The sequence below is a fragment of the Narcine bancroftii genome, chromosome 4, assembly GCF_036971445.1.
Source record: "Narcine bancroftii isolate sNarBan1 chromosome 4, sNarBan1.hap1, whole genome shotgun sequence".
NCBI lineage: Eukaryota > Metazoa > Chordata > Chondrichthyes > Torpediniformes > Narcinidae > Narcine > Narcine bancroftii.
In genome coordinates, this window is record NC_091472.1 from 71,214,529 (window position 1) to 71,240,393 (window position 25,865).

The 25,865-nt window shown below is 39.9% G+C and overlaps 1 protein-coding gene across 10 annotated transcripts in view; it reads right to left on the reverse strand.

Annotated features, from left to right (window-relative positions):
* LOC138760671 (uncharacterized) overlaps nt 1-25,865 on the reverse strand; it is a 202,480-nt gene that overhangs the window by 143,416 nt on the left and 33,199 nt on the right. For all 10 annotated transcript variants that reach the window (XM_069931584.1, XM_069931582.1, XM_069931580.1 and 7 more), the window contains 2 exons: nt 16,361-16,489; nt 795-938 (listed from right to left, as the gene is read on the reverse strand). In XM_069931584.1, coding sequence (XP_069787685.1) covers nt 795-938; nt 16,361-16,489 — 273 coding nt within the window. The remainder of the gene's footprint in view (nt 1-794; nt 939-16,360; nt 16,490-25,865) is intronic.

The window sequence follows — 25,865 nt, forward strand, 5'->3', positions numbered from 1 at the left end:
TCTGCTCCGATACTACAATCCCCTCTTTATGAAAGCAAACATGCCGTTTGCCTTCTTCACTGCTTGCTGAATCTGCATGCTAAATTTCAATGACTGGTGGACAAGTACACCCAGATCCCTTTGCTTTACCCCACTCCCTAGCTTAACTCCATTTAAATAATACTCTGGTCTCTTGTTTCTGCCTCCAAAATAGACAACCCTCACATTTATTCACATTAAACTTCATCTGCCATCTTTCCACCCACACCCCTAAACTATCCAAGTCCCCTTGCAATTTCCTGACATCCTCCTCACTCTTTACTCTATCATCCAGTTTAGTGTCAATGAGAATGTTTCCTCAAAGTTGAGTAAAGGATATAGCCCTTGGTTTGCAATTTTATTGGGGTTGGATGGAACACTCAGTGAAATGCTCCCCTAATGCCAAGAGCAGGCACAATCACCAATGCTTCAGCTCCTTGATCCATGTTCAAAAGACAGGTCTGGAGGTCTATAGCTAAGTGATCCCACAGAAACCCCTTTCTCACTTGAAAATAATTGTGATATTCCATGTTAGCTCCACCCCAAAAACCATTAACAGTTGAGCTTCATTTTACATTGACCTTTTAAATATAATTCTAAATACAGATGATTGAGATCAAATGCAGAATTTGAACTTTATTAACAAGAGGTTTTGATCCCTCCGAATGAACTGAACTTTTTCTTAAAACCCTGTAATTCACTGAAATATGCCTCTCAAAGAGCACTTGGCAAACTAACGAGCAAGGTGGTTCTCATCCACATAGTACTCGTCTTACCTGTTCCTTCCTCTGCTGGAATCGAAGATCTCGCTCTTTGATTTCATGGCGCTGCCTCTGGACTTTCTTGCTGAGTAAATCCATGTAGCGTAAGCGCAAGGTCTTATACAACCTGTGCATGTTCTTGTAGATCTCCAGGCAGCGCTGAAAAAGAAATAAGAATCATGTTACAAGGAGGTCTTAACATATTCCAAATAAATTGTTGGGAGACCAAGTCATTAAAATTTATAATTTGGTAAACACAGATTTTAAGGATCCTGTGTGGAATGAAAGATTATTTCTTAACAAGCATGTTGATATTTCCTCTGTAGCATCAATGAGAATGCAGTGATTATCATAAACTTGACTGTAGTCACCAAGGCTGATGGCTAGTTTCAGGTAATAGATTGAATACCTTATAACCCTTTCCTCCAAGGGAATTCCCTGAAGGTATGTTGGCCCTTTGTGCAAAACGTGGACACTTGTTTCTTCCCTGATCAATCACCCTACTCACCTTTCATTTAAAATTCTAGTTTCCTATTGCCAATGCAAGGTAAATCTTCATTCCTTTTAGTCTCCCAGAATCCATGATGTAGCATGAATAAAAGCTCTCACAACTGGAGGGAGAACAAATGCTTTTATTAGCTTATATCTATGGGTAGGGTTTCACAGTAGTCTTTAGAAGGATTCTGGGTTTAGGCAGGAAACCAGGGTTATATGTGAGCTGATGGGGGCAGAACCAGGAGGCGGGGCCAGCCATCAGCACCACATCCTACCAGTGAATCCCAGTTTACTGCAATCACCCTTTCCTGTAGAATTTAGGGTCTGTTCATGAAGACAGAGAACATGGGTTCAGAAAAAAATGGTTGAAATATATACAGTTATTTACAGATTTAAGTAGTGCGGGGGTTTGGAGATCCTGGTGGAATGCCTTAGCTTTGGGGAGCCTTGGATTCCTTAGGTCTCCAAGTCCCCTTGTGAGGGAGGAGAGGCGGGCTTGGGTTCCGGCTAAAAGGTGGAGGGGGATGCACTTTCCTCATGAATTGGATCCCCCGAGGCCTTATTTGGGGGTGGCGAGAATGAGCTCCGAGGCTCGGAGGGCACCTGAGGCAATACACCCTCTGTTCCGGTGGGTGCCAAGTCCCTGATAGAGACGGTGTCCTCCCTGCCATCTGGGTACTCCACATAGGTGTACGTGAGATTGGTGTGGAGCTGTTTCACCCTTTCCACCAGGGGGTCAGTCTTGTTTCTCCTTGCGTGCTTCCTGAGAAGGACTGGACCAGGAGTGGTGAGCCAGATTGGGAGTGTAGTTCCCAATGCCGACTTTCTTTCAAAATTGAATAGGAGCTTGTGATGAGTAGTGTTTGTCGTGGTACATCGTAATGACCAGATGGAATGGAACGCGATAGGGAGGGCTTCCTGCCAGCGTGAGTTTGGAAGGCCTTTTGACTTGAGGGCCAGTTTTTTTTATTTTTCACACTATGAACCATATTAACCAAAATACTCACAAACATTTCCCTCTTGAATATACACAGTGTTATTTTCTCCCCTTTTTCCCCCCTCCCTTCCCTCCCTCCTTCCCACTGCCTCCAAACCCATAAAACGTTCAACATATACAATACAATAAATCCATTAAACACTGTCATCACACAATGAAAATAAACAAGAAAATTGTGTCATCTACTTTTACACACTGGGTCAGTTCATTTTGTCTTTTTCTCATTCTATCATTTTAGGGGGTGGAGGTCCGCGGTAGGCCACTTGAGGGCCAGTTTGACAGTCTTCCAGATTGTGGCTTTCTTCTTTTCAACCAGCCCGTTCCCTTATTAAGAAAAGACAAACAATGGACAATATCTGTAAGTTCATTAACTTAATCCATGCAGTACAAGGAAACAAGATGCCAACAGTGGCAGTTGCCTTAGATGCAGAGAAAGGCTTTGACAGAGTAGAATGGAATTATTTATTCAAAGTACGACAGAGGTTCAACCTACCTGAGGAATATATTAATTGGATTAAAGCATTATATAAGAGACCTCTGGCGAAGGTGACAGTAAATGGATATATATCAAACCAATTTAAATTAGGCAGGTCAACTCGGCAGGGATGTTCACTATCTCCCTCACTGTTTGCGTTAGCTATAGAACCCTTGGCAGAAATGATAAGAACAGAAAATAAAATAAGAGGGATAAAAATAGAAGAGAAGGAATATAAAATCAGTCTATTTGCAGATGACGTCATAGTATACTTAACAGAACCAGAATTATTAATAAAATTATATAAGAAATTGAAGGAATATGGAGAAGTATCGGGGTACAAGATCAATGCAAATAAAAGTGAAGCAATGCCAATGAATAATGCAGATTACACAAAGTTTAAGAAAGAAACACCACTTAAATGGCAAACACAAGGAATCCAATACCTAGGTATTCAACTAGATAATAATCTAGGCCATCTATACAAATTAAATTATCAGCCATTAATGAAGAAATTACAAGATGACTTAGAACATTGGAAAAATTTACCACTAACACTGATAGGAAGGGTAAATTGCATTAAAATGAATATCTTCCCAAGGATACAATACCTATTTCAATTGTTACCAATTCACCTAACAGAGAAATTCTTCAAGGAGCTAAAGAAAATAATAAGGAAATTCTTATGGAAAGGGGGGGAAACCGAGGATAGCGCTAGATAAATTAACAGAATGGTACAAACAAGGGGGCTTACAGCTACCAAACTTTAAGAATTATTACAGAGGAGCACAATTAAGATACCTATCAGATTTTTATCAAACAAGGGAAAAACCAGATTGGACCACATTAGAGCTAGATAAAATAGGGAAGAAGATACCTGAACATATACTATATAAGTGGGATGAAAAGCTGATTCAACATAGGAATTCACCAGTACTGCATCATCTGCTCAACATTTGGAAGAAGATTCACACAGAAAGGAAAAAAACAAATGATCAACTACCAAAAATAATATTGACGCAAAATCAACGAATCCCTTTCACAATAGATAACCTTTCCTTTAGAGAATGGGAGAGAAAAGGGATCAAAAGAATAGAAAATTGTTTTTCAGGAAATAAATTATTATCTTTTGAACAAATGAAGGACAAATATGGTATAACTCACGGTACAATGTTTGCATACCACCAACTGAAAACCTACTTGAAGGACAAATTGGGAAGCAGGCTGAGGCTACCAGAAGGAAGCAGTTTTGAATATGTGATTAACAGACACAATGATAATTAAAAGAATTATAACAAACATGTACATCAATCTGCAAGAGAAAGAGAATGATGAAATAAGCTGTAAACCCAAACAAAAATGGGAACAAGATCTTACTTTACTTTGGCTTGGCTTCGTGGACGAAGATTTATGGAGGGGTAATGTCCACGTCAAATGCAGGCTCGTTTGTGGCTGACAAGTCTGATGTGGGACAGGCAGACACGGTTGCAGCAGTTGCAAGGGAAAATTGGTTGGTTGGGGTTGGGTGTTGGGTTTTCCTCCTTTGACTTTTGTCAGTGAGGTGGGCTCTGAGGTCTTCTTCAAAGGAGGTTGCTGCCCGCCGAACTGTGAGGCGCCAAGATGCACGGTTTGAGGCGATATCAGTCCACTGGCGGTGGTCAATGTGGCAGGCACCAGATTTCTTTAGGCAGTCCTTGTACCTCTTCTTTGGTGCACCTCTGTCTCGGTGGCCAGTGGAGAGCTCGCCATATAACACGATCTTGGGAAGGCGATGGTCCTCCATTCTGGAGACGTGACCAACCCAGCGCAGTTGGATCTTCAGCAGCGTGGATTTGATGCTGTCGGCCTCTGCCATCTCAAGTACTTCAATGTTGGTGATGAAGTCGCTCTAATGAATGTTGAGGATGGAGCGGAGACAACGCTGGTCGAAGCATTCTAGGAGCCGTAGGTGATGCCAGTAGAGGACCCATGATTCGGAGCCAAATAGGAGTGTGGGTATGACAACGGCTCTGTATACGCTAATCTTTGTGAGGTTTTTCAGTTGGTTGTTTTTCCAGACTCTTTTGTGTAGTCTTCCAAAGGCGCTATTTGCCTTGGCGAGTCTGTTGTCTATCTCGTTGTCGATCCTTGCATCCGATGAAATGGTGCAGCCGAGATAGGTAAACTGGTTGACCGTTTTGAGTTTTGTGTGCCCAATGGAGATGTGGGGGGGCTGGTAGTCATGATGGGGAGCTGGCTGATGGAGGACCTCAGTTTTCTTCAGGCTGACTTCCAGGCCAAACATTTTGGCAGTTTCCGCAAAACAGGATGTCATGCGCTGAAGAGCTGGCTCTGAATGGGCAACTAAAGCGGCATCGTCTGCAAAGAGTAGTTCATGGACAAGTTGCTCTTGTGTCTTGGTGTGAGCTTGCAGGCGCCTCAGATTGGAAGAATGAAACATGGGAAAAGCTATGTTCCGGAATTATGAGAAATACAATAAACACGAGGTTACGCATGATACAATATAATTGGTTACACAGGCTATACGCCATGCCCCAAAAGTTAAATAAATGGAACTCAACAGTATCAGATAGATGATAGATGTTTTCGCTGTAAGAAGGAAACGGGAACAACAGTACATGCAATTTGGGCATGTGAGAAAGTGGAAAAGTTTTGGGAAGATCTAAATCAGGTATTAAATAAAATCACAAAAAAATAACATATCAAAAAATCCAAAGATCTTTCTTCTAAGTAATATAAGAAGTAAAGAACTTGGCCTCAATTTGGATGAAGCACAAAAAAGATTTATAATGTCAACCTGGAAATCAGAAGATAGCCTGAGAATACAGCAATGGTACATAGAAATTAATAACATATAATTTAAGAAATAACATCACAGTATTCAAACAAATTTGGGAACCGTACACAGAACACAACAGAGAGGTACTACCGTGAACCTCCACCACCTAAAATGACAGAATGAGAAGAAGACGAAATGAACTGACCCAGTGTTTAAAAGTAGATGACACAATTTTCTTGTTTATTTTCATTGTGTGATGACATTGTTTTATGGGTTTAATGTATTGTATATGTTGAACGTTTAGTGGGTGGGGAGGGGGGTGGGAAGGAGGGAGGGGAGGGGGGGAAAAACGGGAGAAAATGACACTGTACATTCAAGAGGGAAAGGTTTATGTGTATTTTGGTCAATATGGTTCATAGTGTGAAAAATAAATATATTTTTAAAAAAAACCAGCCCGTTCCCTCGGGGGTTGTAGCTAGTAGTCTTTCTGGATGCGATGCCGCTTGCCAGCAGGTATTGATGTAGCTCATCACTCATAAAGGAGAGGTCCCAGTTGCTATGAATATCGCCGGGATACTCGAACAGGGCGAAAATGGAGTCTCGGGCCTTTATGACTGATGAAATGGATCTGTCTGGACATAGAATGGCGAATGGGAAGTGGGAGTACTCATCAATGATAGAGAGGAAGAAGGTGTTCCGGTTTGTGGAGGGGAGAGGTCCCTTAAAATTGACACTGAGCTGTTCGAAGGGCCTGGATGACTTGATCAGGAGCATCTTCGCAGGGCGGTAGAAGTGTGGCTTGCATTCAGTGCAGACCTGGTCATTTCTCTGACATCTTCCATGGAGTAAAGCAGGTTGTGTGCCTTGACAAAATGAGCCTTGTGGGTGAGCTCTGGATGGCAGAGCTCATTATGCAGAGTCCGCAGTTGGCCGGTGTGTGCTGAGGCACAGCTTCCTCTGGATAAGGCATCTGGAGGGTCATTAAGAGCTGATAGGCAATGTCATAATTGTAGGTGGAGAGTTCGATCCTCCACCTAGCAATCTTGTCATTCTTGATTTTTCCCCTCTTGACATTATTAAACATGAATGTGACAGGGCACTGGTCAGTGAGGAGTGTAAATCTTCTACCAGCCAGGTAGTGTCTCCAGTGCCTCACAACTTCTACAATGGTTTGAGCCTCATTTTTCACAGAGAGGTTCCGGTTCTCATGGGCTTGTAATGCCTGAGAAAAAAAGGCAATCGGCTGGCTCGCCTGGTTGAGGGTAGCGCCCAGGGCTCAGTCCGAAGTGTCAATTTCCACATGGAAAGGTACATTCTCGATTCTCGTCCACTGTGTGCATGGCGGCTTTCACAATGTGGTTCTGAAGGTAGTTAAAAGCCGTGTAGGCTTCAGCCGAGAGGGAGAAATTAGTGGCTTTTAAGAGAGGGTGAACCTCATCAGCTTATTGAGGGATCCAGTGGGCATAATATGAGAAAAACCTCAGGCATCTCCTCAAAGCCTTTGTGGTCCTGGGAATGGGAAACTCTAACAGGGGGAACATCCTTTTGTTATCTAGGCCAATTATGTCATTCTCCATCACGTAGCTAAGGATAGCCAGATGTTTAGTCCTGAACACACACTTGCCAGATTTATAAGCGAGGTTCAAGGCTTTCACTGCATGGAGAAAACTCTGGAGGTTGGCGCCATGGTCTTCCAAGGCGTGGCCACAGATGGTAACATTATCGAGGTGGAGAAAGGAGCTTTCAACTCATATTTGTCCACCATTCTGTCCATCTGCCTCTGGAAGATAGAAACCCTGTTAGTAATACTGAAAGGGACCCTCCGGAATTGATAGAGATGACCATTAGCCTCAAATGCCACATATGGATGGTCTTCGGAATGGATTGGCAGCTTTCAGATCAATGGTTGAATAGACCCGATACTGTGCAATATCATTCACTAAGTCTGAAATTCGATGGAGGGGGTATGTGTCCAGGAGTGTGTACAGATTAACAGTTTGGCTATAGTCAATTACTAGTCTGGACTTGTTTTCCCCTTTTACCACTACCACTTGCACTCTCCATGGGCTGGTGCTAGGTTCGATGATACCTTTGTCGAGCAGACGTTGTGTCTCAGAATTTATAAAATCTTGGTCTGCTGTGCTGTACCTCCTGTTCTTGGTAGCAATAGGTTTGCAGTCTGAGGACAGATTCGGGAAGAGGGGGGGGGGGGTCAATATTCAGTGTGGAGAGGCTGCATGTGAAGTCTAATTTTAACGGCCTTCTGTTCTGAACTATTATAGGGGGTAGGGGACCAGAATACTCCAAGGTCACACTTTTAAGGTAAGACAGAAAGTCCAGACCCAACAACACCGGAGCACACAATTCATTGAGTATATACAAGAAAAATTTACAGAATTCCCCCCTTTCAAATGACAGATGTACTATACAATGTCGTTGAACACGCATAGAATGTGAATGAGATGCAAGGAATATGCAATAATTGGAAGGATACATCTTTAGGTTGTATTTTTGCCCATTCTGTGGGTCTATGAAACTTTCCTTAGAGCCTGTGTTGATTAGACATTTAGTGGAATGTTCGTTTATCTTCACAGCCACTATGGAGTTACTGAGCTGCTGAGGTCTGTCTTGATCTAGGACCATCAAGGCTAGGTCCCTGGAGACTCCATGCTCTTCACTCGAGTGGCCCCACCATCTTGGTTGCCGTGCGTGGGTAAGATGGCGTGATGTGGCAAGATGGCTGCCCTCCTTCCTCCGAAGATGATGGTGCTGAGTTTGAATTTGAGTTGCAGCAAAATGACCACCGAGCTTTTTCGCGCCATTTCCTCACTGCCACCCTCCGTCAGCGTGCAGTGCAGCAAGCATTCAGGTGAGTTCAGGTGAATTCAGCACACATTGCTTTGGACTGGAATAGGATCCAGGAGCGGTACAGGTTGTGGACTTTCCCGTGCTTCCCCTCGCCCAATGCCCTTTCTTGCCACAGCTGGAATACTGAGTCTTTTGCTGGATAATGAGATCGGGGATGCTGGCTCTTGCCACAGAAAAAGCACTCCCTAGCACGGGAAGTGGCAGCCATTAGGGCAGGGGTAGCGGGAGAAGCCGACGCTTGGAAGGAGTCTCCTGGGTGAGTGTGCTCGCTGGCATCAAAGTCATCATTCTCAAGCTTGGCATGTTCCAACAATTTGGCCAGTTGAACTTGGCTAGCCAGGTGTTTTTTCCCCCCGACTTGAGCAGTCACTGCCTCATGTACCCCCAGCAGACCCCCACGACTGGAGTGTCCCGGATCTGTTTTCCCTAACGAACGCGGCCTGTAGCCACTTTATACCTGCACTTCTTGGTAAGCGCTCACAGATCCAACAGGTAGTCATCGATGGTCTCCCTTGGCCGCTGGTGATGTAGAGTGAGTTGGTGCCTAGCTAGGACCTCGTTTTGAGACTTCTGGTACCTAGCCTTCAATGCCTTGATGGCAGCGTCATATGTAGTGCAGTCCCTGATGACTGCATACCCTTTTGTTCCTACCCTCGAAATGAGTGCAGACCTCCTGAGTTCTTCAGTGTGGAAGACTTCTCTGGTTGTGTTCAGGTAGGCCTGGAAGCAGTCTAGCCAGTACATGAACTCCTCAGCTGCATCGGGGGACAGAGGGTCGATCAGGAGCATAAATGGCTTGAGTAGCACTTCCATCGTTTAGGGAATAAGCTAATAAAATTGTAGCATGAATAAAAGCTCTCACGACTGAAGGGAGAACATTCGCTTTTATTAGCTTCTAACTATGGGTAAGGTTTCACAGTAGTCTTCAGAAGGGTTCTGGGTTTAGGCGGGAAACCAGGGTTATATGTGAGCAGACGGGGCGGAGCCAGCCATCAGCACAACACCCTACTAGTGAATCCCAGTTGACTGCACATGGCAAGCAATTTCTCATTCTCATTGATTTTATTCTATTTAAACTTATTTAACACTTTTTCTTTCTGAATTCATTAACCTCCTATTCTCCCTTAATGTTTTCCCTCATATAAAACTCTGGAATTTTTTTTGCTTACTTCTTTAAGGTGGACATGCAGAAAGTCTTCAATATTCACACTATCAATTATAAAAATGAGTCCAATTTTTAAAGACCACTTTATTGCTCTCCATCATATATCTCTGTTCCTTGGTCAACTCCATTTCCTCCTGTGTTCAAAGTCTCTGCAGTCCAGCCTCTAGCTTGCACTCTTTACGTAGGAGTCGTTGGCAAGATCTATGGCCATTTAATGTCCTCGGAGAGGCTCTTTTTTGCTTTTCTTAATAACAGGGCCATATAGATTATATGGCAACTCTTCACTTGCCTTTGAAGCAGAAGCAAAGGAGAGCTTTATGTGAATCTTGTGTACATGACAATAAATTGAATCTTGAATTGTTGAGACATAGTAGACTGTGGAACAAGTGCTAGTTAGTGGGATTAGACACGAAAGTCTGCAGATGCTGTGATTGTAGTAAAAACACACTGAAATCCTGGAAGAATTCAGCCAGTCTTTTCACTGTCTACAGGAGACAAAAATATATTGCCAACATTTTGGGCCTGAGCCCTTCTTCAATGAATAAGCCTGAAGAAGGGCTCATGCCTGAAACGTCGGCAATAGAAGCTGAAAAGACTGGCTGAGTTCCTCCAGCATTTTGTGTGTTTTTATTAGGATAGATAGATGCTTGAAGGTTCATGAGATGAAGGGCCAGGTTCTGCGTTGTCTGATTGACAGAGTTAATTTTAGTCATGGGCCAAGGAAAATGGAGCACTGTACTTCAGGAATGGTGGCAACAGGTGATTATTTTCAAGGCAAGATATTTAACACACTTGAAATGTGTAATTAAAATGAGTTCCCTCAAAGATTTTCAAGATTATTAGAATCAATTTATTTTATTTTGAAGTTATTTTGAATTCAGTTTTCTGTGTCATGTTACATTGCCATTCTACTGCCCCAAGAAATGAATGTGCATGCTGGATGCTATTTAATTATTTAAGATATGGTCACTATGTACAATCTGTGCTTTCAAACTGTTCTTTGTATATCTGATGGATTCCATATTATTAGTAAAAGAACTCTGACTATTTTGGGGATATTTGGATTTATTTTTATGTCTTCTTGTACAGTGGACCAATGAAAATTTTCAAAAGTTCCCAGTTGAAGCATTAATAGCTTTTAAAAGAAGTTATAACAGATCTTCAAATGTGAATGCTATATTATTCTTTCCAATTTAGAACTTGTAGAATCAAGCATCAGCAAACAAGTTAATTGCAATATTTTTACTCTCTATTCCTGATAAATTCATATGCATTTATATATAATGCAAATATTGTTAGATGAAATGAACAACAACATCAAACAATTTGACATTAGAACATTAGAATTTAAAAAGCAAACAACATTAAGCTGCTTAAACTTAGCTTGGGTGGAAGGGATAAAGACCATCTTGAGACAAATACATACAGGGTTATGAACAATATTTGCACATTTAGTGTTATGGATTTGACCTATGGTTTCTAAAAGTTTAATTTTTAAAATGGAAATGTTAAGCCATTAGGCACAATGTTAACCCTATGCATTAATTGTATAAATACTTGAGGAACAATTGTGAAACATTCATTGTTTAGAAGCAGAATATTTATGACTGAATCTTGTTTCATCTTGTATTCGTATGTGTGAGTTCTTAGACAACACATGGATGAAGAAAAAGTTATTTATTTTAAAGTTGTTGTAAGCAGCTACCATGCAAACCTACATTAAAGATCACTCACACAGCAGTCTCTCTGTCTGTGTGAGCCCCCTGCTGGCAACCAAGTATAATCAAACAGGAACTTTGATCCTTTAGACATTGCTAGTTGCAATGCAAACATGATCATTATCATTACATCTCCCTTTCTTAAAACAAAAGTAGCTTACTTTTAACTAACATGTTTTCTTTGTATAACTTTGCAATTTTAACTTTAATACCAGAAATTTAAATTTTCAATATTATCAATATTGTTAACATTTTTTAAACTTGTTTTGTATGTTCACATTTACATACACTAAAACCCGAAGAACAAACAAGATAGTACTACTTCATTCTGTAACAGGAGTCTTTAAATTTGCTCAATGAGTCTCTTAAGAGGATTCACATGCCTTGACGATCTCCTGATTGATTGTCCTTGAATCTGAGTTGTTGCCTCAGATGATGTCTTCTCAGATGTGTATTCAGGTTGTTCATCAGTATCCTTCTTTCCATCTACTGTGGCTGGTACCATATGGAGGTCTTGAACAGCAGAACAGCTCCTTCATCTGTCTGAATGATGTATGATCTTGGTTGGACTTCACTAAGGACAGTTTCCTTCTGAATCCATAAGTTTGTTTTGTCTTTTAGCCTAACTTGGTCACCAGTGTAGAGTCCCGGTAAGTTTTTTTATTCCTCTGTCAAATTAATACTTTTGATTTTCTTTCTGTTGTTCATTGAACTTTCTTACTTTCTCCCCTTTTTTTTTAATTTTTAGGAGGTTCTCCTGAATGAGTAGGTTTGATCTTAGCCTACATCCCACTAGTGACATACCACACTCAAGAGGCATTGTGCGGTATACTAGCATGCTCTGGTAGAAGTCCATTCAACTGTCTTTTGCCTTATACATCAGTCTCTTCACTATCTGTACTGATTTTTCCACTAGACCATTGGACTGTGGAAAATGAGGACTTGACGTGGTGTGTACAAAGTCCCACTCTTTGGCAAAATGTTGGAACTTTGAATTGCAAAACTGGGGTCCATTGTCTGTGAAGACCTCGCTTGCCATGCCATGTCTAGAGAATATGGCTTTCATAGCTGTTATTACAGCATCTGCAGTGGTGGTGTTCAGTCGGCACACCTCTGGATACAGGGAGTAATAGTCTGTGACTACAAGATAGTCCTTCCCTTGACATATGAAGAGGTCAGCACCTACCTTCTGGTAAGGTCTGTATGGTGCTGGGTGTGGCTTTAGTTGTTCTGCAGGATTGCTTGTTTACATATTGTACAGTTTGACACTTCATTTGTTATATCATTGTTGATTCTTGGTCAGAACATCACCTGTCATGCTCTTTTCTTACACCTTTTGATTCTGATATGTCCTCCATGGATCCTTTTCAGCATCTCTTTTCTCAGATTCTTTGGGATAAGGATTTTATTTCCTTTTAGATGATGTCTTCAACCTCTGATAGTTCAGTCCTGCAGTTCCAATACTCTGCAACGTCAAGTGAGCAGTCCTGCTTCATGTTGGGCCATCCATCCAAGATGTTTCTTCTCAGATGTCTCAGTGTTTCATCTTTGTTTGTCTTTGACTTTATGAGCTTCATTTTTGGATCTGATATGAGCAGTGCACTTGTGATCATGTCCACAAAGGCATTCACGTCTTCATTCATTTTGGTGTTTGCGGGCTCTCTCGTGTCAACAGCTCCAGATAACGTATCTGCTGTGTACATTAGCTTACCTGGAGTGTATGCCACATTCGGTGTATAGCGTTGCAGCCTAATCATCATTCTTTGTATTTTAAGTGGACATTCATTTAATGGCTTTTGGAACAATACAATCAAGAGCTTATGGTCAGTCTCTACACTGATTGCTTGTCCTGACACACACTAATGAAATCTTTCACAGGCATATGTGATGCTGAGCAGATCCATTTCAATTGAGTGTATCTCATCTTCGCATCTGTCATTGGGTATGATGCATATGCAAAGGGTTGCCAGTCATCATGCACCGAGCCCACTATTTGATGCATCTGATGATATCTTGATGGGTCTCACTGGGTTGTAAAACTTCAGAACTGGTTCCTCTGCAAGCAATTTCTTTAGTTCCCTCCATGACTTTTCATGGTCATGATCCCACTCCCATTCAATGTTCTTTTCTGTTCGTCTTCTCAATGGAGCCATCTTTTCGCAGAGGTTGGATATGAATTCACCCACATAGTTGACCATTTCATTAAACCTCTATGTCCTTTTTGCATTTTGGCCTTGGCATGTTCCCAATGGTGCACACCTTTTTGGGATCAGGTCTGATGCCCTCACTGTCAATAATATCTCCTACAAATGTTAGTTCTGTCAACCTGAGCTGGCATTTCTCTCTATTCAGGTTCAGGTTTGCTTTCCTTGTGGCTTCAAGGACTTTCCTTAGTTTCTCATCATGTTCCATTCTCGTGGTTCCCCATATTATGATGTCATCCACTGAAGTATCAACTCCATCCAGGTGCTCATAGACCAGATGGATAGTTTTGTGATACACTTCAGGAGCAGAGGCAATTCCGAATGGTAATCTTAGGAATCTGTATCTGCCAAATGGACTATTGAATATGCACACAGTCTTGAACTTGCTTCATCCAATTTTTAACAGCCAAAATCCTGACGATGCTTGCTGAAAAACTTTGCATTTGCAAACTGTGACATGACTAATTCACACATCGGAAGCTTAAAATGTTCTCTCTTTATTGCGCTATTTAGATCTCTTGGATCCAGGCAAATTCTAAGCTTTCCATTCTCTTTGTCCACAGCGACGAGTGAACTCACACACTCTGTTGACTCATCTATCTTCTGAACCATATTCAGGCTTTCCATCCTGTCCAACTCTGCTTTTAGTCACTTTTGAAATGCAAATGGAACTTCTCTGCATGGATGTATTATCAGTTGCACAGGTTTATCTACTCTGATCATATGTTCTCCTGAAAGGCAGCCTAGACCCTGAAATAGGTCATTGTACTCTTTCACGAGTTCATCTTAGACTGTCTCTCCTTTGCTTTCTACAACGAAGACTCTTTTTACCAGGTTTAGTTTTTCACAGGCTGTTAAACCTAGTATGGCCTGTACATCCTTTTGTACCACGATGAATGTTAGCATATGCTCTTTGTCCTTGTGTTTCACTTTGATCATGCATTCTCCTTGCACTGGTATATCACTGAATATCCTGTCACCTTCACTTTTGTTCCATACAACTTTGGTCTCAGTCTAATCTTCTTAAAATCAATCTCTGATATTACATTAATTTGTGCTTCAGTATCCAATTTAACTGAAATGTATATGTCATTCACTTTTAATCTCAACATCCAGTCTCCGTTTTCTTTCTAGTTTTCAGTCACAGCATCTACATAGAATTCCTCTATCTCCCTTTCATCTACTGCATAAACCTTGCTTTGTTGCACTTGGTTCATACAGCAACAGGCATGATAGTTACTTTTGTTGCATATATAACATGCTTTACCATTTGCTGGACACTTTTTTGGTAGGTGTTGTGTACCGCATCGATGACATGGCTTTCGTTTGTCCCTTTCATTTTTGTTCACTGACCACATTTCTCTTTCCACTTTGACACACTTTTTGTTAAACAGTTTATGCCTGTTCTTGTTCATTGCATCTACATTGCAGCTAGTTACATTGAACAGCTCTTTTGCCTGCGTTTTTACAGTTTCTATAGCCATACAGAGTGCTATGACTTTTTCCAGGATAGATTTTGCTCTCTTAGCAGTCTTTCCCTTAGAATACTATACATAAGTCTGTCTTTTATCACCGAGTTGGCCAGTCTACCAAATTCACATGTTTTGCTTCTGTTTCTCAATTCAGTCACATACTGATCAATACTTTCTTACATTTTCTACATGTGAAAAATCTGTGCCTCTCAAACATCACATTACATTTAGGGCTGCAGAATGCCTCAAACTATTCCAATATTTTTTTCCAAATTTCATTTTGTCTCCTTCAGCAGCAAATGTGAAGTTATTATATCCCTCCAGGGCTTCATCACTCATGACATATAAGAAAACTGACACTTTCATTTGATCACTTTTCCCGTCAGCTCTGACTGCCGTTAAATACAATCCAAAAATGCAGTTTAAATCTGTTCCAATTTTCAGCCACATTACCTTTCAACTGAAGTTTCGGTGGTGAGGGTAATCCTTCCATTTTTCACTTCGTTAGCTTCTCTTTTTCTTGCTAATTTGTGGAGAGCTACTTTCACTGATCAGTTGCTAACTTTAGATTTTTATTTTTAAAGTATTTCCTTCATTCCACTTCTGACACCATGTTTCATCTTGTATGTGTGAGTTCTTAGACAACACATGGATGAAGGAAAAGGTTCTTTACTTTAAAGTTGTTGTAAACAGCCACCATGAGGCTTGCAAACCTCAATTACAGATCTCTCATACAGCAGTCTCTCCGTCTGTGTGAGACCCCTGCTGGCAGCCAAGTATGATCAAACAGGAACTATGATCTTTAAGACATTGCTAGTAGCAATGCAAACATGATCACTATCATTACAAATCTTACTTGAAGTTAGTGACAAGATTAAAAAATGTCTCAATGATGAAAGAAAGAAAGAATACCCATCGAGCCAACAGAAATTATTCAAGGGAAATCTGCCTGAATGGAATTTAAAGGTTATGGCTGTGGTAACTAAATACAACAACTTGAAATGTTTTGAAAATAAACATATATGCAACCTGAAAATGTTTAGTTTCATTTTAAATTTCATTGCAGCAGAATATATCCAAAATAATAAATGCATTAGCTTATAATTGTATCATCTTATTTGTCACATGATTAATAAAGTTCTAATTACTTTTGGAAAAAATGGTTATTGGAATCAAATTTTCCTCTTTGTGTCCAAGTACTTGACAGAAGTAAAGCTTTTAAATGAATCAGAAATCAATCACAATTTTTCATCCATTACATTGATGTGGCTCAGTACCTTTCTCTTCTCCTTTCCCACTGCAAACATGGCCAGTTTACACAATAAACAACCTAAAACCATAAAGGTATTTTTGAACAAAAAACTTGCCAATGTTCAGCAATAAGCAGATAAGAACAGTTGGGGTCTACCTGTTCTTGGTGAGCCTTCTTTGTGGCTTTCATATTCAGATCTTCTTCATCCTCATCCAATGCCAGAGCTCTTCTGTGTTTGCCTCTCTCTCCATTCTTTTGTGGATTATCCTGTTCTGCTTTGTCATCCTGCGTAAAACCAAAATATTGCAGTTAAAGTGCATAAGAAGCAAGTATCAAATAATATTCCGTACATTTTCAAATAATATGAATATATTAAGGGCAGATTCTGATAGAAATTATAACTGATCCCAAATACATTGAGAAAAACTTTGTTAAATTGTTTGCACACACTGAAAATTGTTAATATTGATTCTGCATTTTTGGTACAAACATTGTTTGGGCCACTGAAGAAGGTTATTCTGCCATGGTCTGTGATTGGTGTTTTTCCACACCACTGACCACCGAGACAGAGGTGCACCAAAGAAGAGGTATAAAGACTGCTTAAAGAAATCTCTTGATGCCTGCCACATTGACCACCGCCAGTGGACTGATATCACCTCCAATCGTGCATCTTGGCACCTCACAGATCGGCAGGCAGCACCCTCCTTTGAAGAAGACCGCAGAGCCCACCTCACTGACAAAAGACAAAGGAGGAAAAACCCAACACCCAACCCCAACCCACCAATTTTCCCTTGCAACTGCTGCAACCGTGCCTGCCTGTCCCGCATCGGACTTGTCAGTCACCAACGAGCCTGCAGCAGACGTGGACATACCCCTCCATAAATCTTCGTCCGCGAAGCCAAGCGAAAGAAAGAAGAATCTTCATAGATCAAAGTGGAGTTTGATTTTAAAAAATTGCAGATTTAGATTTCTGAGTGGAATTGAATTTTTCAAAATCCCAGATGATGCAAATTTACAATCGAATGCACTGTAGCTCCACTTTGGGGTTTCCATTGGCCTGATACAGAAAATGTCCAGAGAGAAATGTGACAAGGTCTGCAGCCAGAGTAGACAACCAGTGTCTGGGAACATGGGCCAGATGTGCAGCTACAAGTACTGTTTATATAATATGGGTCAGAGTACTGCTAGAGTGGCAAGGGTGGGGATGAGAATTATGGAGCAATGTGCAGCCAAGTTCAGGTACAGGAATGTGGATAGGTGTGCAGGGGTGTGTGTGTGTGTGTGTGTGTGTGTGTGTGTGTGTGTGTGGGGGGGGGGGGTGGGGTGGGGTGGGGGTGGGGAACACTGGAGCAGGTAATGATGCTGCCAGACCCACTGAGTTCTTCCAGCATCTGGTGTGCTGCACTGTTAAAGTCAATCTGTGCTGTAAGAAAACAGTAGAATACACAGCAGAACCAAGTTAACATACAACAGCTTCTTTATTAATCTTTTGTAATGCTAGTGGGAGTGAAGGGATTCAAGAAAGAGTTCAGTGACTTGTTCTCTGCATAGAAATGTTCACAGTACATTTATACACCTTTTAGGCAGGGGTCTTCATGAGACCTTTACAAGTTTCCCACAAGTTACACACACCTGGCAATTTTGTGTTCACAATACTAGTTACCTTGAGATATCTAGAATTATCTGGAAAAGTCAAGAGTGTCCCTATCCCAAGACATATTGCCATTCTTGTGGATAAACTATTATCTCACTATAGCATAGATGTTAAGAAGGCAATTATGTTCCCAACAACTTGCAAATAGCTACTGCATTTTCTTACTTCACCCATTAACCCTTTGTTAAGCATATTTGTAAAACTTATTCTTCACAGTACAAGTACATCTGTGTCTGTTATGTGAGAGGTAGAATAGCAAGAAAGCTCTTTCTAAAAAAAAATTATTTTATTATGTTGGTCCTCTATGTAATCCTTGCTAATTGGCATTTTCCAACATACAGAAAATGATCTTGGTTTTCTATAACTTAATCATTTGGTGGCAATATTGTTGCAATGGGAGAAGGTTAGGAGATGACCCTTATCATTCAGTTATTTAGCACAAAGCTCATTCTCTCATTCACCACAATGATAGGTTGAGGCTCAGTGCCTTAGTACACACAAAACAAAGCACCAGAGGCGAACAGAACCTTGATTACCAAGGTTAGAGTCACCTTCCTTTAGTCTGGAGGCTGAAAAGTTTCCATAAAATAAAGCACAAGATGGTGTTACAAATCAAGTACCTTTGAAATAAAGAGTGATATAATATTTGAATTAATAATCAAATTTCAAGGCAAATAATGTCTTTGGCTACAGTCCAAGCAAAACTTGTCCACGAGAAAAAAACAGGACATGGGTTAGGGGTGAAAAGGGAAAAGTTTAGGAGCGGTGGGAGTTTGGAACAAGCTGAAGTGATGAATGTAGGCTCAATTTTAACATTTAAGAAGAATTTGAACAAGAACATGGGTATGGAAGTCCATGGACTGGGGGCAGGTCAGTGGGACTACACAGAAAAATAGTTCAGCACAGACTAGAAGGACCTGTTTCTGTATTGTAATGTTCCATGGGTCCATGAAAGCTATGAGGTAAATCTATCACACATTGTATGTATCTTTGTCATGACAAGGTGTAACCAAACATTTAATCCAAGAAATTTACTGGACACATACTTACACTTCCGAAAGTGATTTATCCTGACAGTCTTTGGTCAAATCCTGTGAGGAATGTTGAACACATTTGGAATGTATTCAATTGCAATCAGCTGTTACTTTCTTACAAGAACTGCACATGCAGGGAAGACTGAACCATCAACATCATGCTTATCTACAGGTGGAATTTCAAAACTAGATAGGCTAGACATGTGTGCATATTTATCAAATTAAGCTTGAAGATATTTATCCTTTTTTTCTTCTCAGAAGCAAAAAGTTAATTTACAATCATTCTTCCTCAAAAGCAGCTTTTCATTTTTAAAAAGAATGTGAGATTCAAGTAGAAAATAATGGGCTAAAATTTCTGTGCGGTGCTGAAGGGGTCTGGACCATCTTTCAGATGTTAAACTGTTATTTCAAATGGCAGCAAGAGTTCACACCAATCAGAGGTGATTATCTGCTCATGTTATAGTGCAGTGTGTCAAATTGCTGTAATGGATTTGCACCTGTGATGTTACAGTTCACAGACACATTACTGAGACTCTTTGGAAGTAGAACTTAGACAATTTAAAAAAAATAATAATTCTACATTTGATTCAATGTACCACTTCATGTTTGAATAAAAATAGTTCATTTGGAGGATTGTAATGTTCAGTGGAGGGTCAGGAGCTGTTTAGAAAATATGGTGTCAGAATAGCAAAAACTAAATATTATTTTTGCTTTGTGTTTAGAATAAATGGAATAGTAGCCTAATATTTGATGGGTATTTTAAGTCTAAGGTCAAAGGGGAAACATTCTCTCTTTATCCATTCAGTACAGAGGTCAGGTGCTCTTGAAATCACTGCTTCTCTGGATGCCAACCTTGGAGTATGCCAGACAGATTTGCTTTACACATCCTTCAGGAAGGGGAGCTGTGGTACCACGTAAGCTGATTGTGGCTGATTGACAGTACTTTGTACAGGTATGGAGGCCTACAATTGGCATTGTGAGTATTCAACCTGTGGCCATCGCTGGAGACATGCAAAATAGAAATCCTGAGACACACATATCCTCACAGGGAATACAAAATGCATGGATAGTAGGGATGGGGGTGGGGAGGAGGTAGAGGGAATGTAACAGACACCATCATAGTTTGATCAGAAGTTAAAATGCATGCCAGAAAAAGCTCTCTCCTCATATCATTATTGCCTACAAGACTATATTTATTGCTTTTGCAGGGCTGGGTGGAGGTGGGGGGGCTAAGGGGGAGTGTGGTTGCATCAATTCACCAATACAAAAACTAAATACCACAGATTCAAAATAGCTGAAAGAAAAATAAAATGCTGGAAATGGACATCAGGTCCAGCAACTTGGAGAGAGAAACTAAGTTTATATTTCAGGATGATGACATTTCGTCAGAATTGAGGAAAGGAAATGTAGCCTTTTAAAAGCTTTTATTCTCTGAAGAATTTTAGTACCACTCTGTATATAAATATGCTCATTAATGTTTCTGCACAGGTTTTTGAATTTTCAGTTATTTAAATAGGTATGTTAAGAATAAAAGGGTGACTAGGGAGAGAACTAATTCCATTAAAGAACAACAAGCATGTCTTTAGGTGAAGCCACAGAGGATGAGGGAAATTTTACATTAATATTGGTTATAAATATTTGTTGGAAGCTAAGGGATTGCATTAAAAAAACTAGGGAGGTGGTGCTAGTGACATTGGTGTGCATTCGCTGGATAAATCCCCACGGCCTAGAGAACAAATTTGGGAGGTCCTTGCAGAGATATTTGCATTATCATCTTTGATCTCAGGAGAAGTTTTGGAAAACTGGATGGAATATAATGTTGAGCCATTATTGAAGAAAGGTAGCAAAGACAAGTTAGGGATGGTCAAGCCAGTGAATGATAAGCTAATTAACTTGATGTGAATTGTGGGGAAGCTATTGGCAGGGATTCTCATTAACACAATGTACCCCAGTATGTGGATAGGCTACAAAAACTGATTCGAGGAAGTCAGCATGGCCTTGTACAAGGGAGACAGTGTCTCATAAATCTGAGAGAGTTTTGAATGTGGATTAACTGGCATGGAGGAAGGAGTCAGAGAGTAGTAGTGGAGGAGTTATTTTCTGTTTGGAGCCCTGCAACCACTGGTGAGCTATTTGGTCGGTGCCCAGATGGTGTAATTGCCTGTATTCTTAAATGCTGCGTGAACTAATTGGAAACCCAAAGGAAAACTAACTCTTTAGTCATCCTGTTATAAATAATTCAGAATAAACGCAATGATTGCAAATGTCATACTATGCACACATGATTCATTTGGCTATTATCATATACTTGACATTTTGACAGAACCAGTTTGGCAGGCAGATTTGTACTAATCATGCCCAGACAAATTAGAATATCCACAGAAGAATGGGTTATAAATTTGCAATTTGTGTATATAATCCGATCACCACTAATCTGATTTATTGTTCTGTAATCCTTTTAATAAAGTCAGAGTCAAGATTTGTACAGTTTTCATCCATGCTTTATTTATCCTTAGATCAGAAAGAATTTTAAAATGTTGATGGTTGCAGAAGCAGCTACTGTTCCAGAAGTTTAGATCAGTAGTTCTTAACCTTTTTCTTTCCACTCACATACCACTTTAAGTAATCCCTATCCCATAAGTGCTCTGTGATCAGTGAGGAATTACTTAAAATGGTATGTGAGTGGGAAGGGAAGGTTGAGAATCACTGCTCTAGACCCAATTGTTACTGAAATATTTTGTTTGAGAAAAATAAACAAAGAGATTTTACTTGGAAGTTACCACAATTGCGCTGTACTGATAATATTCCCAAGTCACATCTTTCACACCAACATAACGAGTTTATTTTTTCAAACCAACTTTTTAATTATTTCCCAAAATATTCCTCCCCCCCATTAAAATATTCTTAAGATCCCCGCCCCACCAAAATATTCCCACACCCCACCTTGAGAATCTATGAAATGGGTTGTTTTGCAGCAGCTTTTACAGGTACAAATTACATTTAAAAATAAATTAGTGCAAAAGAAGATAAAGTGAGATAAAGGGTGTGATTCATTGTCCATTCAGAAATCTGATGGCAGAGGGAAGAAATTGTTTTTGTACTATTGTCTTCAGGTTCCTGTACCTCCTTCATGATGGTAGTAGCTGTGTGAAGAGGTGAAGTCCTTGATGATAGAGGCTGCTTTCCAAAGACTCTGCCTCTTGTAGATGTCTTCAATGAAATGAAGACTGATGCCCATGATGGTGCTAGCTGAGTTCACAATTCTCTGTAGTATTTTCCTGTCCTATGCATTGCATATCCAGTCCTGACAGTTATGCAACCAGTCAGAATACTCTCCACGGTACACCTGTGGAAATTTGCAAGTCTTTAGTGATATAGCAAATCTCAAACTCCTCATGAAGTATAGCCACTAATGAGCCTTCTTCATAGTTACATCAACATGGAGGCCCAGGATAGATGTCCAGAGATGTTGATACCCAGGAATGTAAAGTGCTTTATCCTGCTGACCCTTTGATGAGAACTGATTTATGTTCTCCTGATTGCCTCCTCCTGAAGTTCACAATCAGTTCCTTCATTTTGATAACGTTGAGTGAATGTTTGTTGTTGTGACACTACTCAGCTGATCGACCTCACTTCTGTATGCTTCCTCATTGCCATCTGTGATACTGCTGACAACCATGGTGCCATTGGCAAATTTGTAGATGAAATTTGAATTGTGCAGAGCCATGCACTCGGGTGTAGAGTGAGTAGAGCATTGGGCTAAGCATGCATCGCGAATTGATGAGAAAACAATGAGATATGGGGGAGACCAGCGGCGACCCCCTGAGGAAGTCGGGGTGTCATCGTTGGGAGTCCAGACCCGCAGTAAAACTTTTAAAATGCCTTCTGTTGAGTTGCAGCAGGAGCTGCAGTTACCTTGTTCTGCCACTATGTCAGAGAAAGCAGAGCTGAGATTTACTGATTCTCAGTGTATGTAATTGAATGCAATTATTCAAGCTGTTATAAAACCTGGAATGGATTTGTTGACATCTCAAATGAATGAAATGGTTCAAATGAATGCTGGTATGAGTTCAGAATTAAATATGGTTAAGACACGTGTGGATGCATCTTATGAAGAATTAAAAAAACTTCAGACTGCTTTTTTGGATTCCACAAATATTAGGGCAAGAATTTTTCTCTGGGGGATTGGCACTGGAAAGAGCCCATAGAGCTTTATGAAGAATACCCTCAGCTGGTCAACCACCGAGACTGGTAATAATTCGATGTTTGAGTTATTTGGATAGAGAAGCAATACTTCGACTTGCAGTACAAAATGCGAGACAATGACAAACCCCATTATTCATTCAGAATAGCAGAGTCTTTTTTTTATCCTGATCTGAGTCAATATGTCATTCAACGTCGACGTCGATTCAATCCAGTTAAAGAAGTTTTGTGGTGTAAAGGTTATAAGTCTACTTTTCGTTACCCTGCAGTGTTGAAGGTGTTTTACGGAGACTATCAATTTCGGTTTTTTGAAACTGATCATGAAGCAATGATTTTTGCTGACTCATTGCCAGATATAAGAGGACAAAGATGTAGCCCACCATTATCTCCAAAAATAAAATTTGGTAGCTCTGGAAACGGAACAAATGGCAGAAATGGGAAAAACGGGAATGGAAAGAGTCCACCTCCTTCCAAAATGAGATCTTCAAGATTGGAATCTTTTGGATGAAAAGAAGAATTTTCTTATTTTATTTTTTCTTTTGTTATTATGATATTTTGATGTTACTGATTGTTTGGCTGGGGAGGGAGAGATTTGCAGTAAGTTCTTTGCTAGTCATCAGCCACTGGTGGGTGACCCACACCCAATTTTTGTTTAGGGGATTACTACCTTTTGGTAGTTTTATATTGGGGGGGGGGGATTTTCTCTTTTTTTTTCTTTATTTTTTAAATATTTTAATTTTTAAAAAAATTGTGATTTTTTATTGGAGGGCCTATATACGTTGCTTTGATTTTTTTATATAAAGATATTATTGGTATTTAGTAATAATATTAGATATGTCAAAGTTGAGGTTTGCTACTTTTAATGCTCAAGGATTAAATAGTACGATTAAACGTAAGTGAGTCTTGGCGTATATTAAGAAAATGAAAATTGATATTGCCTTTTTACAAGAAAGACATTTGAATGTGAAGGAAAGCGTGAAATTAAAAAGGGATTGGGTTGGGCATGAATATTCTTCTTCATTTAATTCTAGATCTAAAGGTGTAGCAATAAAAATTTATCTTTTGAATTAGAATCTATGGAGGAAAAGGCAGGATGTATTCTTAAATTGAATTGTAAGAATTTTAGTGAATTTTGGACTTTACTTAATATTTATGCTCCAAATGCAAATGATGAAATATTTATTTCAGATGCATTTTTATGTTTGGGTCAAGCTAATGATAATATTTTAGTTGGTGGTGATTTTAATTGTGTTTTGGAACCTTTATTAGATAAATCTCCGAAAAAAGTTAAAAAATCCAAGATGCCAATCCAGGTCCAAGCAATGATGAAAGATCTTAATTTAGTCGATATTTGGAGACGTCTTAATCTGACAGAGAAAGATTTTTCCTTTTATTCATCTAGACGTAAATCATTTTCAAGGATTGTCTTCTATTTAGTATCGGCACATTTACAAGGGAAAATACAACAAGGGTGTAAGCAAGATGGCATAAGGAACAGATGTGCCTTCCAAGCCTCTCCTGACTCTAACTTATTGTTTTGTCTTTAAGTGCCCGTTAAAACTTTTTTAAAAAGTTTATAAATAGTATGAGGTGTTGAATTAATACCTAATGGTACATTTGTTAAAAAAAAGTAAAAGGAAACATCAACAGATTGTTAAAAAATTATATTTTCCGAAATTATCTGAGCCTGCTTGTTTACAAAAAGCCATGACTCAGCGTGAAATGGATCCAGGAAAAGAAGCGAAGAATTCGGCCTTGGAGCTCCATTCTGATTCCGTAAGTCTTTCTGAAGGTCGTTTTCAGCAGCCTTTAGAACAAAGGGCTGGCCAGATGCCAGTATTTCAAACAACGTCTACTGAGACTTTGACTTCTGAATTAGCTGGGGCGCCACCAGTTGGAGAGTTAAAGAGTTGTTATTTGACTGCTATACCACCAGTTATATCAGCTCTTCCAGATACTGATGTAACGAAGCTTTTAAAGGAGGTTTGGATCAAAGATAACCCTGATCATCAGCCTCCTGATACTTCTGGGGGGTCTGTGGCAGGGGCTCTTACACGGAGTCAAACTGCAAGAAAAGCTACTAAATTAAAAGAAGGGATAGAAGGTCCTCTGATTCCACAAGAACAGCAGAATCCCACCATGTCTGGATCTACTGATGTTGATATACTTTTCAAGAGTCTTGAACATAAGATATTTTCTTCAATGATGCATTTAGGTGATTCTATGAATAATCTTACTTCTAAGATTAATGCATTGGTGGATGTCAATACTCAACAGATGGCTGATTATGGAGCTTTTAAAGTCGAAACTATTGAAAGACGAGATGTGTGATCAAGGATTATCTGATGTACAAGATCAATTGAAAGATGTGAATAAAACAATTGAAACGCTACAGATTCAGAATAAAAATTTAGCAAAAAAGGTTGATTATTTGGAGAACCAATCCAGACGGAATAATGTGAAAATTGTCGTCTTGCCAGAAGACATAGAAGGGCCAGATCCAAGAAAAATTTTCACTGAATGGATTCCACAAGTGTTGGGACAAGATAAGTTTCTTGAAGGTTTAATATTGGAATGGGCTCATAGAGCTTTGAGAAGGAGACCTTTTTCAGGACAGAATCCAAGACCTGTTCTGGTTCGCTGTTTAAATTACTGTGATAGAGAGACTATTTTACGTATGGTTGTTAGAAATGCACAGCAAAACAGATCTCCTTTGATGGTTCAGTGTAATCGTGTTTTCTTCTATCCGGATTTGAGTCAGGAAATTATG